We start from the raw sequence: 12,713 nt of genomic DNA on the forward strand, positions 1-12,713 counted from the left end.
TAACCCAGTAGATCTTATTCTTCTTGTTGTTGGCATTTCCCTTGACTGTGACAACGATAGGGCGCGCTCTCCCTTCGCCCTTCGCACGAGGGGCTAGGTCGTGGTCTCGGACCTTGAGGCCATCGTGGATTGGGATTTCTATCTCGGGCGCCTCGTATTCGTCGTAGAGTTCGTCGGGTAGGTCTGACAAGCTGCAAGTGAGGGTTTTGTTGGTGCCGCCACTGCCCATGAAATCGTCCCACTCATTCAGTCGACATAACAGAGAGGCAATGCCAGGCTCTCTGTTTTTCTCGACCATATCCCTCACCGTGGCAGAGTATCTGTAGATAATGTCGATATTGTCCGAGGTGACATGGGTCCACCTCTCCGTCAACTGCGCGTCTAAAACGTGCTCGTATTCGTGGTTGTTGTCGTCGAGGGTGATGAATCCATAGACTACCTCCTCGAGAACTTCATGAGGGCTTGGTTCAGGATCGAATTCTCGGCGAGCGGCCTTGATTGATGCCTCGGTCGAGTCTGGTTCAATGGATCGCTTGTCAACATCGGCTGGGCAGGTTGGGGACTCGACCCATTCCGCCACCTTGCCCTCCAGGTACGACTCCAGACTGTCCTTGTCGTATTTCCTAGTGACTGTCGGCTTGCAACAGTAGGCCGCCGACCCAGACTCGCACCCGCCATTCAAGCTCAGGGCCAGCTTGGTGTATCCTGTCGGGCTGGAGGCTTGGGGACATCCTGCTCGGCAGTGTCCGTCGTCGAGGGCATCGGCGTTCCAGAAGCACTGATCCCAGTATCGGTTCTGATCCTCTTCCTGTTTGGGCTTGCAGCAAAGGTTCTGTTCCACCTCAAAGTGAAAGATCCCCTTTGAGCCCGCCAGGCATTTGGTTGATCCGCTGCCCATGAATGCCTTGGCGAGCCGAACGCGTCGGTCGTCCTCCATCTCAGAGCAGGGTTCGTCCGGGCCGTTGGTTGGGCCGCAAACCGGCTCTTCACCTTCCCATCGACACTTGTCCCAGATTCTCATCGAGTCAATGATCAGACCATCCTTGGTCTTGGTTGAACAACAAGCCAGTTGACTTCCAGAGTCACAGGCTATCTTGGATGAACCAACCTCAACGTAACCATCCCGGCATGAGGACATGCACATGCCGCGGTTCCATGCACTCCACTCGCACCTGGGCTCTTCTCCCGGGGGGCAACACCAGGTCCGCACCTCGGGTGTCGTGCATCCTGAATCCTCCCAAATGGTTTGGAATTCTTTGCCCTCTTCATCACGGAGAATAGCAGTCCAGCCTGAGGGGCACGCTCCTCCGCAGTTGGTCCATCTGCACGAATCCAGGGGAACATTCTCAAGATTGAGGTCCCCTTCGTCTCGCTTTCTAAGGTTGGTTTGGTTGGATGGCTTGGTTGGCGTCTGAACCTGACTCACGGTGCTAATGGCCGATTGTAGAGCACGCGAGTAGGTGCCACTGTTGGTATCCTGGCTAACAGACCATACAGCGACGCCGCCCATACATTGGCTGCGCGCAAAGTCGAGCTTGATCTGAAGCGTCGTTTTGTCCTCGTACGTTATCCACTGGTCATCGTACCTGACAACCTGGACAGCGGCCTCCTTGTCCAGTCTCGGCTTGGTACCAGACCAGGACAGCATTCGGTGAATTTCAGCATTGCTGAGAAGACCAATCTCGTCCGAGCATCTCTCTCCCCGACCTGCCGAGTCGAAGGAGCACCCCTTGGAGACACACTTGGTGCTTGATGCCGTAAAGGTTCGCGAGTAAAAGGCCAAGCCCATGACGACCTTGGCCGAAGGCACGCCGCTTCGCCAGATCAGGTCGACCGTGTCGGCAATCTCGGTGAGGTTTGTGTGAGCGTTGAGTTTGTTGTTGACCCAACTGTCGGGACTCCTGAAGGCCCCGTGAAGATCGAAAGCCAGGACGTTGAACCAGTTGACATGATCTGACAGCTGTTTGAGATCGAAATACTGTAGGTACGAGTAAACAGCGGGCACCGTCACGGAGAAGCCGTCTCGCAGGCCGTTGGTTCTGAGAGCCGCTTGTAGGTTCTCCGCAAAGACGACATAGTTCTTGGTATCGTCAGAGCTACCCCCCTTCGGAGGAGCAGTCGGGTACCTCCAGTCAATGTCAACGCCGTCAAAGTCGTATGTGTTGATAAAGGAGACAATGGAGGTGATGAATGCCCTCTGATTTTCCTCAGAGGCGACCATCTGCGAGAAGACCTTCTCGGTCGGGCCCTCACCGAACTGCCAGCCGCCAACGCTGATGATGGCCATTGTGTTCAAAGATGATGTGTGCGCCAACCAACAAGTTTGGCAATTCGCCGAGATGTTGCATTCAAGCTCTAACTAACATTTTCCTTCCCGTACTCCTCCACCACCCAAACCTTTCCATCTTCACGACCGAAACCTTCTTCCTTCCCGACAGTTGAGTCACTCCTGTGACTCAACGACTTGAAAACCTTGATCCCCCCCCCCCGGCAACGTGTCCTCCACAGCCCATCCTCCGACTTCCCCGCTTCACCCACGGTCTTCCTCTCGCCGGGCCTCTCTCAGCTGCTGGATCACGTCCAGCAGCCTATCGATCCAGGCTGTGTTTCTCTTCATGACCTCGACGAATAGGTGCTTATCGGGCTCTTTGTCCCTGAGACTTTTGAGCAGCGGCAGCTCTTGGTGTCGTACGAAGCGCCTGAGGTTCTATGGTGCCCCTAGGCGCTCTGAGGTTGTGAGGAATGTCTCTCCGCCTAGGATTGCGAGCTCGAGATAGACGTCCGGCTTGATGATTTGGTCCGTGGCAGCCCTCATTATATCGATATCCCGAAATGACGATAATCGTGTGTTACGAAGGAGACTATATATCTCACGGAGGGGGCCAGAAGGTAGAAGATGTTGGTTCCTATACTGGGTGGCGGCGATATGGTCATACGACCTAGTGACTTTGATTGCTTGATCAACTGTGGTTCTTAGCATCGGGTTCAAAGCTATGGTGTTAAGAGATTATAGCTTGAGAAGATGAAGAGGTGGATAATTCTCTTGTTTCTCGTACGGAGGTTAGAGCAATTAAAATACCCATGAGAGGTTAGACTTTCATGATGATGCAGCTAGGTATGACTCTTCTGCTGCTGCAGAAGTTTAACTAGGCCACTGTGTTAACATCGGGTCATGATGTTATATTGTGTTTGAGATCTGTTCTTTATTATAGTTGCAGCCCGGCCCTTGATGGGTTAACTGAGCCTGAAGATCGCTGATGATGGCCTTGAGACCAGGGTTGCGGCGCTTGACTTTGGCGAGGTCATGGTAGGTCTGGATGTCGTCTTTGAATGCCGGCGTAACCCTAAAGGTGACGGGATCGATAACAGCGTAAGCAAAGTTGATGTGCGTGTAAATGTTTGCCGGAATGTCGTCGGGAGAGAACTGGTTGCACGATCGTCTTACTGCGCCGCCCTCGTAGTAGCCAACAACTCTACTAACGGGGTAGTCCTTTTTGCAAGTAGGCTTGCTGAACTTTCTATCGCCACAGAACTCTTGAGTAATTCCACAGTAACTGTCAAGAATTAGTATGCAATTTCATGAAAAGGGAGAAGGGGGTGTCAGGGCAGTTACTGACCCGGTGTCTGAGCAGCAAGCGTTCAAAGGACAAGCTGTGGCGTTGGCCCATTGTTGGCCAAAACTAGGATCACACTCGCTCTTGGCGTCACAGTTTCCAACACAGTTGTCGGAAGCGCAATCTAGATGTTAATAACTGGGATTAGCATGGGTCAAGACGGCCGGTGACCTCGTATCATGACAACAGAGACTTACAGTCTGGGCCAAAGCCGCAGAAGCCCGCCTTACTGCAGCAGGAACCGTCTGGACAAGGATTCTTGGCGTCGCAGGCTGCCTGGAAGTCGCATGTGCTCTGGCAACCATCGCCGCAGTACGCGTCGGTTGTTCCGCAGAAGCCATCCTTACTGCAGCAGCCAGTCTTGCAAATGCTTTCCTTACTGCATCTCGCCTGCGAGAGTGCTTCGACTGAGAAAAGGGCAAGTAAGAGTAATAGGGAATGGAAGAGGCGGAACGGGGAGGTCCCGCCAACGGCACGCATGATAACAATAGGATAGGTAGTGAGCGACTAAATAATGGGTAAGAGAAGAGACAGAAGGAGACAATGGGCATGTGCAAGAGAGCTCAGTTGAGAAGGGAGACATTGTAATGGGAGCAACAAGGACATAAGTAGTCATGCATAGATCACGGCCGGATCGACTCAGTCACGCTCAGAGTTGCTTTGCAACCGAAGTAGAGATTGCCGCAGGGTTCACGATGGGTCTGTTGTGAGTAAATGAAGTAAGCTACGTACTCCATGGACTATACTAAAGGTGAGAATTCGTATAGTCTACATGCATGCTTCGTGTCTCGAGTAAAGCAACAGGACATGGCGGGGATTACAACGGCATACAATGATGTGATTATTGCCGACTCATTTACAGCTCAAACCTTAACTTGAAACTCCGGGATTATTAAAATGCAGAAAATCTCTTCATCATTCTTATCAGAAACTCTTTCCCCGCCGGGCGGAGGATTGAGTTGGTGTTGGTTGTGGTGTTGGTTGGTTGCTATGTCACAGATATAGAAACAGTTGAGTCAAAATATGCATGGTTGGGTTCCACTTAGACCTTGCGACCCTTGTCAATCATTCCCTGCATTGATCATCGCAAGGTCATCGGTACGGCTCGCTCCCTGTAAAGCTTGTTGGTGACGGCTCGACTACTAACTGAAACAGCCAAGCTCCTGATGGGGTCAGACGAGCCCTTCTCATCTCGGTCATCCGTGTTTGGGATATGATGATGGATGCTGACCAGGAATGAGATGGGCCGGGCCGAGTATATCAACTTTGGTATAGATCCTTCAGAAGCCGCGTTCCCAAGACTTTGATTCACAATCTCTTCTTCCTTTCTTCGCACCACGCATTCTTGACCTCGTCAAAATGGCAAATTCATTGGTCTTTTGGCTTATTCTCACTCTTCTCTATTACCCCTCTCTCGCAAAGGTTCATGAACCTGCTCTTCCTTCCGCGCTCCCTGCTCGTAACCATGCTGCTGTTGAGCGGAGCCTCAATGATGGAGATGTTGCCTCGCTGCCGAGGCGATCGGCTTCGTCAGTTGAGGAAGCTCGCAAGCTTGTGGAAAAGGGACAGGTTGCTATGGCAAGGGAGAATGCCAGAATCATGAACAGAACCTCTCGCAGGCCCCAACCCGGCGTCATGGCCTCCAAGAAACCCCAGAAGTCGGCAGCGTTTGAGCTGCAGTACGAGGGTGGGCCGATGCGTGCTGCTGCAATGGGTGCTGAGTCCGAGAGTCTGCCTGGCTACTACGTGGTGCCGACAGAGCTCGTTGAGGCTGCGAGTATCTTAGCTGAATCTACGCCGCTACCGCAGGACGGTAGTTCCAAGTTTCTTGCCGAGTCTGAGACTGTCGGCTCCAAACGCGGCCATGTCGACACTTACGCTATGCCTCCTGTCCTGAGGAAGGGTGATGGGCTACATGACCACGGCCCTGAGCCTGGACAAGCCTACCGGTTCGGTGACAACAAGTCCCAAGTGATCCAACCTGGGCAGACCAAGGAGAACGGCGGCCATGACGAGAAGAGGTCGGCCTCTCATTGGTGGATGGCCAACATCAAGCAGCGCGGGTTGAGTCCTTTTGCTCCCGATGGTTACAAGGTAAGTTGATCGAGGTGTGCGCAATGGATCGAGTTCTGACCAAAGCTGATGGGCAATAGGTTTGGAGAAACGTCAAGGACTACGGTGCCAAAGGTGTGTATTGTGTTTACACGCAGTATCCTCTACTAATACCCCCAACAGGCGACGGGAAGTCTGATGATACAGCCGCTATCAACCGTGCCATATCTGACGGCGGCCGATGCGGTCGAAACTGCTCTGGAAGCACTATCCACCCAGTAACTGTGTATTTCCCCCCAGGTGTCTACATGGTTAGCAGCTCCATCATCCAGTACTACAACACTGAGATTATTGGTGATGTAAGTTGACGCATTTCAATTTTTATCGCACTGGGCATCGTTGACGCATATCGCATCACAGCCTGTCGATATGCCCCGAATCGTGGCTGCACCCAGCTTTATTGGTCTCGGTGTCATTACTACGAATGTCTACGAGAGCGAAGACACCCAGTGGTGGGTAGTTTTCAAGTGAATTTCTTGTGTCTGTTTCTTAGTGATTGCGCAGGTACTCCAGCAAACGAAACTTCCTCTGCAGTGTGCGCAATTTATACATCGATATCCGCTGCACCCCGAAAGACGCCCAAGTCTGTGGTATTCATTGGAAGGTCGGCCAGGGAACATCCATTGAGAATGTCGTCCTCTGGGCCGATACTTCACCTGACACAACTCAGCAGGTATGAAGACCCTCGACAAGGAGTTTGACAGCTCACTCACTTCTTTCGCCTAGGGCATCTACATGGAGGACGGGAACGGAGGATTCATGTCCAACATCCTTTTCCTAGGAGGTAAATACGGGTAGGTTAATGACGATAACACATCATTCAAGGAGTAGCAAGCTGATATGGAATTGTGAAGTGCCTACATGGGAAATCAACAGTTTACAGCCCGTGATCTATGGTTCTCGGACATTCTGGACGCGGCGATCCAGCTCCGCTGGGCCTGGGGTTTGACACTGCAGGGCATTAACTTCAAGAACGTGAAGACAGGTATCAAGATCATCGACGACCGAGAAAAGGTGAGTCGATTAAAAACTCAAAATTATCCATTTGGGACGCTAACTCGTACTAGACGGCAGGCGGACAAGGCGTAGGTTCTCTCGTTGTGACCGATGTTCAAGGCGAGGCAATGGACGCCTTCATTACATCCACCCTCTCGCCAGAAAACTCTACCTCGCTCATGATACAAAACGCTCTGATGAACGATGTTGACGCCTTTCTCACGGAAGTAGACAGCGGAAAGGTACTCTTGGCTGGAGACGGCGATGCGGAGGAGATCCTCCCCATTAAGTCCTGGGGCTTTGGAAGGGTCACTGACACTTCAGGGAACACCACCTTTGTCAAAGGCGGCGAGATCGCTGCTCCTGAAAGGGCGTCGATGCTCACAAGACCTGGCCTCTCGAGTTCCATCCGAGATACTGAGTACTACTTTACGAGGCAACGCCCCCGGTATGTTAACCTTGGGGGCTGCGATCTCGTCGATGTCAAGGCATGGGGCGCCAAGGGAGATGGCAAGATCGACGATACAGTAGCTCTCAACCGCGCCTTCCAGGCAGCGGCCGACATGTCGGCTATCGTGTATATCCCGTACGGCGTCTACGTGATCAAGGATACCGTCACCATTCCCGTTGGATCCCGGGTTATTGGCCAGACCTGGCCTCAGCTGATGGGGACCGGCGCCAAGTTTGAAGATATATCCAACCCTCGACCTGTCATTCGCGTGGGAGTCCCCGGAAACCAAGGTGTGGCTGAGATCCAGTCTGTCATGTTCACAGTTCGAGGTCCAACAGCGGGGGCTATTCTTGTCGAGTGGAACGTCCACGAGTCGTTCCAGGGCTCCGCTGGTCTATGGGGTACGTCAAGCATTTCCGGTTGCCATGCACTTTCTTGCTGACATCAAGTGTTCTCTAGACTCTCATTTTAGAGTTGGGGGTGCTGAGGGCAGCCAACTTCAGGCTGCCGATTGCCCTAAGCTTCCAAACGAGGCTAACCCTGCCTGCATTGCGGCATCTCTTATGCTTCACATCACATCCAAGGCCTCTGCGTACCTTGAAAGCATCTGGGTGTGGGCAGCAGACCACGATATCGACGACAAGAAGCAGGCCAGTATCGACTTCTATGCAGCACGAGGTATTCTTATTGAGAGCACAGGGCCTACCTGGCTGTGGGGGACTTCGGTTCAGCACTGCGCCCTCTACCAGTACCAGCTATCAGGTGCTGAGAACGTTTTTCTAGGTCTTATCCAGACCGAATCACCCTACTACCAGCCTCGCCCTGCTAGCCCAGGGCCGTTTGGTAAGCAGCTGGGCGCCTTTGCCGACGATCCGGTATTATAGTAGACATAGTGCTGCAGAGAATCGGCGATATATTGCTACTTAGCACTAGCGTATAGAAAACATCTTTAGCAACGCGAATAATACGTTTCCGGGTGCTTAATCTCTAGATATTACTCGAAGGACCCGACCGTCTCATAATTCCGATTATAGAACTTATAATAGTCTATTTTAAACTCTAGTCTGCAAATAGGGAAGTTTTAGCTAGGTATCGATAATCGAGGATTAGCGTCTTATCGATAGTGATGGTACTAAATGCGGGGTATATTAAGGCTGGTAGTCCTATTAGCCTCCCCTCGCCCCACTCTTTATAGGCTAGACAGTAAGCGAGGTTTAGATTATAATAGCGTATCCGCGATTATAAATACATATACTATTAGTGAGTTAGGGGAAAAGCGTGCTAAGCCATTTTGGGCTATAAAGCAATTTCTTATACATAGAAAAGGAGGCAGAGGCCATATAGCCTTACTTTTATTATTACTTTCGCTAGCTTTAAGCAGAGGACTTTTAGGCTCCTTTAAGGGTCATATCTTTATTACTATTAATTAATTAATTACTCTTATTATTTTATATTAAATTTACCTCATAAGAAAATATATAAGATCTCTCTTTTAAAAAGACCTTAAAGAAAAGCTATATAATAAATCCCTCTTTTAGCTATATAATTTAATATATTCTATTTCTCTAATAAATCTAATGCCCCTATATAAGACTTTTAATACTCTTATCTTTTTAAATTACCGGTATATACTAAGAAAGGATATATCTATCTAATTAGATAAGAGAATATATTTCTATATTATTAATTAATAAATTATAAATATAATAATTATTATTAAGCTAAAGGATAAGAGATTATAAGGATTACTATAAGAAATAAAAGGTAAGCGATTAAGAAGACCCTAAAAGCTCCCTAGTTATAAGTAAAAATAACTATAAATAAATTCTAATTACTCTTAACCCTAGGTATTTAGAATTATTTAATTAAATTCCTCTCTAGAAGATCGAGATTAAAATAGACCCCTCTTATACCCTATAAAAAATAAATATAGGGAGATAAAAGAATCCTCTTACTATAGATATAAAAAAAGGAGACTTTATAAACCTATAGCTCTTATAAGAAATATTATTTCCTAATAAAACCAAGGGTTTAGCCTTATTTTAGCTATTAAAAAAGATTTTAATATTATAATAATAGAAGACCCTAGCTATTAGAATACTTATTTAGGTAATTATAAAGAATAAATCCTTTACTATTTTTATTTTAGTCCTTATAATATTTAAAGAAACCCTAATAGCTAATCCTTATTATACTTTTTAGACTATAAGTATAAATAATAGAGACTTTAGTTACTTAGAATTATTTAATTAATTATTAATAATTACTATAAATAATATAATAATAGCATAAAATAATAAAAGACCTAACTTAATGCCAAAGTATAATACTAGTTATAGTAAGAAAGCTAAGAGTAATAATAAGGTCGTAATTAATAAAGCTCTTATTAATTTATTCTAGAAGGTCTTAGCTAAAGGATTAATTAGTTCTTTATTCGCGGTTCCCCTTTACTCTTTTCCTCCTTTTAAAGGGAAAAATATCACTAAATACCTATAAGACTTTAACTAATAAATAAAACTTATAAATATCCTAGAGGATAAAAAAATAAGGCTTTTTAAATTATATATTAACCCTAAGATTAAAAAAGAAATTTAATAAGCTATAGAAAGACTTAATTAAAAAGAAGCCTAAGAGAAACTAAGAGAATCCTTTATAGCTAAGGATTTTAATTAATTAGAAATAATTAAAGAGAAACTAAAGATACTTAATAAAATATAACTAAAAGCTAACTTTTATATTATTATTAAGTAATTAAATAAATATTAATACCTCTTTAGGTAAATTAGTAATAATTAGAGAGACTCTTAGAGCTAATCCTAAGCTATTTATAAAGTATTACCTAAAGAACTTATTAAAGATATTTATAAAAAATATAATAAGAGTATTAAGGAGATTACTATTATAAATTATAATAATCTTACCTAAATAATTAGATAATATTATAAGAATAAGATTAAGATTTAAAAAACTTATTACCCTAAGGCTAATAATAATATCTATAAAGTTACCTAGGCTCTAACTCCTCTAAAGAGCTTTAGTCTTACTCTGAAAGCTATTATGGCTCCTTAAATCCTTAAGAAAGAACCTAAGGAAGTAATTAACGCGAAAATTAATAACTTAACCACGTAATTAACTTAGCTCTTAATTAACCTTATAAAGGGGTAAGAAGCCTAGCTCTAGCTCGCATAGGTTAGCTAGAGAGAGAATAATAGGTATATTACCTTAGTAAACTTATAATATTTCTAAACCTATATAATATTAATTAATTAATTAAGAAAATATAAGAATTTCTATATAAATACTATATATAAATCGAGGTAAAGAAATAACCGAAATAATATAATATATTAATATTATATAGGTAAAAATTACTTCTTAGATATTTATATAGATCTAATATATAATAAAAAAGAGAAAATTATAAGCTATAATTTATTAAGTAAAATAGCCTTACTTAGGAGAGGAGATATAATATTACCTCTAATATTTATATACCTCTTTAAGTAATTTAAAGTTAAGAAGCTTATTTATAATTAGCTAAATTATTTTCTAGAGTCTAAACTAAGCCTACTAGCTAGATAGCTTAAATAATATAATAAGGTAGGCCTTAGGCTTAAGCTAATTTAACTAGAGGATAATATTATTAATAACTTCTTTTAAAAATACCTAGGGGCTATAAAGCTCTATTGATTAAAATATAAGTCCCCTAATAGATTTAATTAATTACTTATAGCTATTACTAGAGGTAACTAAGATATCCTTAATAGCTAAAACCCGCCGTAAGGAACCTCTATTAATATTATCTTAATTAATAAAAAACCTATATTATTTAATTAGATAAATATACCTTAGGTCCTTATTATAATAATTATTACTATTAATATTAATATAAGAAAGAGGGTTTATATTAAAGATATTATAGAAATATAGGAAGCTATATAGCTTATCTAGAAGGTAACCCTAACTAAGAAGCCTATAGGTATAGATAAAGAAAAGAACCTAAGATTCTAAATACTTAAAGAGAAATAAGCCTCTATTTTATAAGAGCTAAGGGATAAATATAAGATAAAGAAGATCTTAATTCTAACTAATAAGTTATTTATATTATTACCTTAGCTAAATAAAGAGATAAATAAAAATTATTAAGATATTATTAATAATATTAAATAGATTACTTATATTAAATTAGCGCTTTATATAGTTAATAGGGAATAAAGATTATCTAATTAAAAGGCTAGTAATATAAATATAATCTAAGTTAGTAAATAAGACTAAGGGGAGGCCTATTAAATAATAATTAGCGAGAAAGTAAGAATAAATATAATTTTTATTAATAAAAAGATTAAAACTAAATAATCCGATAATTATATAAATAAACTTTAGCCCGGCGATTATATTATTATTACCGATATAAGAATTACTATAAAAGAGATAAGAATAATAGAAGTCTATTAAGATAAGCCTAGGCTAAAAGAGATTATTATCCCTAATACTAAGGGTAAGGAATTATATAATTAGAAGGTTAATATTATTAAACTTATAATTAGGCACTATAATAAGGTAGTAGCTTAATTATAGGAGTTACTATATATCCTTATAAGACTTAATAACCTAGAAGGTAAGATAATAAAAGCGATAATAAATATAAGATCCGAAGGGAATATTATTTCTTAGGAGCTTATAAAAGCCTATAGCCTCTAAATTACCCTAGCCCGCGCCTTAATTATATCTTTCTCTTAAGATCGCATTATAATACTAAGGTAAATAATTATTTAATTATACCTAGGTAATATATAGATATAATAGAGAATATATATAGCGCCTTTTAATAAGATCTTAATTCTTTTTATTCTTAGTATACCCTTTATCTACTCTATAAGGGTATTATTTAATTATTTAATTAAGGATAATATTATACTCCTTTGATATTAATTAGGTAATATTAGAGTTATTACTCTAGTTATTAGATCTATTAAGTAAAAAGCCCTTACTTATAAAGTAGATAATAATATATTATTAAAATAAATATTAATTTTCTCTTTAAACCTAAGGTTAATTAAAAAAGTAATTTAAAATTAGATAATATCTTAACTTTATTATAATAAATAAGCTAAGAATTAAGAGAGGAGGTAATTAATATTATTAGATTAATAATAATTAGGTAATATAAGATAGCCCTATAAAATATAAATTAAATAATTAAAAGATAAATAAAAAAGAAATATAAAATTTAAAAGGATTAAGGCTTAATAATAATAAAAAAGCTAAAAGAAATATTAATTAATACCCTCTATAAGAAAAAAGGGGTAAAGATTTACTTATATAATAATATTTTATTAAATAAATTTACCTTAGATAAAGACTTAAAATAAAAAATAAAAATAAAAAAAATTAAAAGAGAAATTATAAAAAGATTTAAAATACTAAGAATAAATTATATTAAAATTCTCTAATATTAAGAAAAAGACTTAGATTAAGGGAAAAAGGCTTTAAGGACTAATTAATTAAATAAAAAATACCCTTATATTAAAAGAATTAGA

The 12,713-nt window shown here is 41.9% G+C and overlaps 2 protein-coding genes across 2 annotated transcripts; one reads left to right on the forward strand and one right to left on the reverse strand.

Annotated features, from left to right (window-relative positions):
* Positions 1 to 1,468: 1,468 nt before the first annotated feature.
* On the reverse strand, positions 1,469 to 4,094 carry NECHADRAFT_45570 (uncharacterized protein; the record flags this gene model as incomplete). The annotated part of the gene is made up of 4 exons (XM_003044549.1): positions 1,469 to 2,273; positions 3,240 to 3,554; positions 3,618 to 3,738; positions 3,812 to 4,094. Coding segments are annotated over 4 exons (1,524 nt in total), but the record flags the coding sequence as incomplete, so codon positions are not given.
* A 1,554-nt stretch (positions 4,095 to 5,648) lies between these two features.
* Positions 5,649 to 8,015, forward strand: NECHADRAFT_1063 (uncharacterized protein; the record flags this gene model as incomplete). The annotated part of the gene is made up of 9 exons (XM_003044423.1): positions 5,649 to 5,708; positions 5,768 to 5,801; positions 5,850 to 6,025; positions 6,087 to 6,178; positions 6,231 to 6,399; positions 6,453 to 6,520; positions 6,581 to 6,744; positions 6,810 to 7,574; positions 7,633 to 8,015. Coding segments are annotated over 9 exons (1,911 nt in total), but the record flags the coding sequence as incomplete, so codon positions are not given.
* Positions 8,016 to 12,713: the final 4,698 nt, after the last annotated feature.

Source organism: Fusarium vanettenii (assembly GCF_000151355.1).
Source record: "Fusarium vanettenii 77-13-4 chromosome 7 genomic scaffold NECHAsca_22_chr7_11_0, whole genome shotgun sequence".
Taxonomy (NCBI): domain Eukaryota; kingdom Fungi; phylum Ascomycota; class Sordariomycetes; order Hypocreales; family Nectriaceae; genus Fusarium; species Fusarium vanettenii.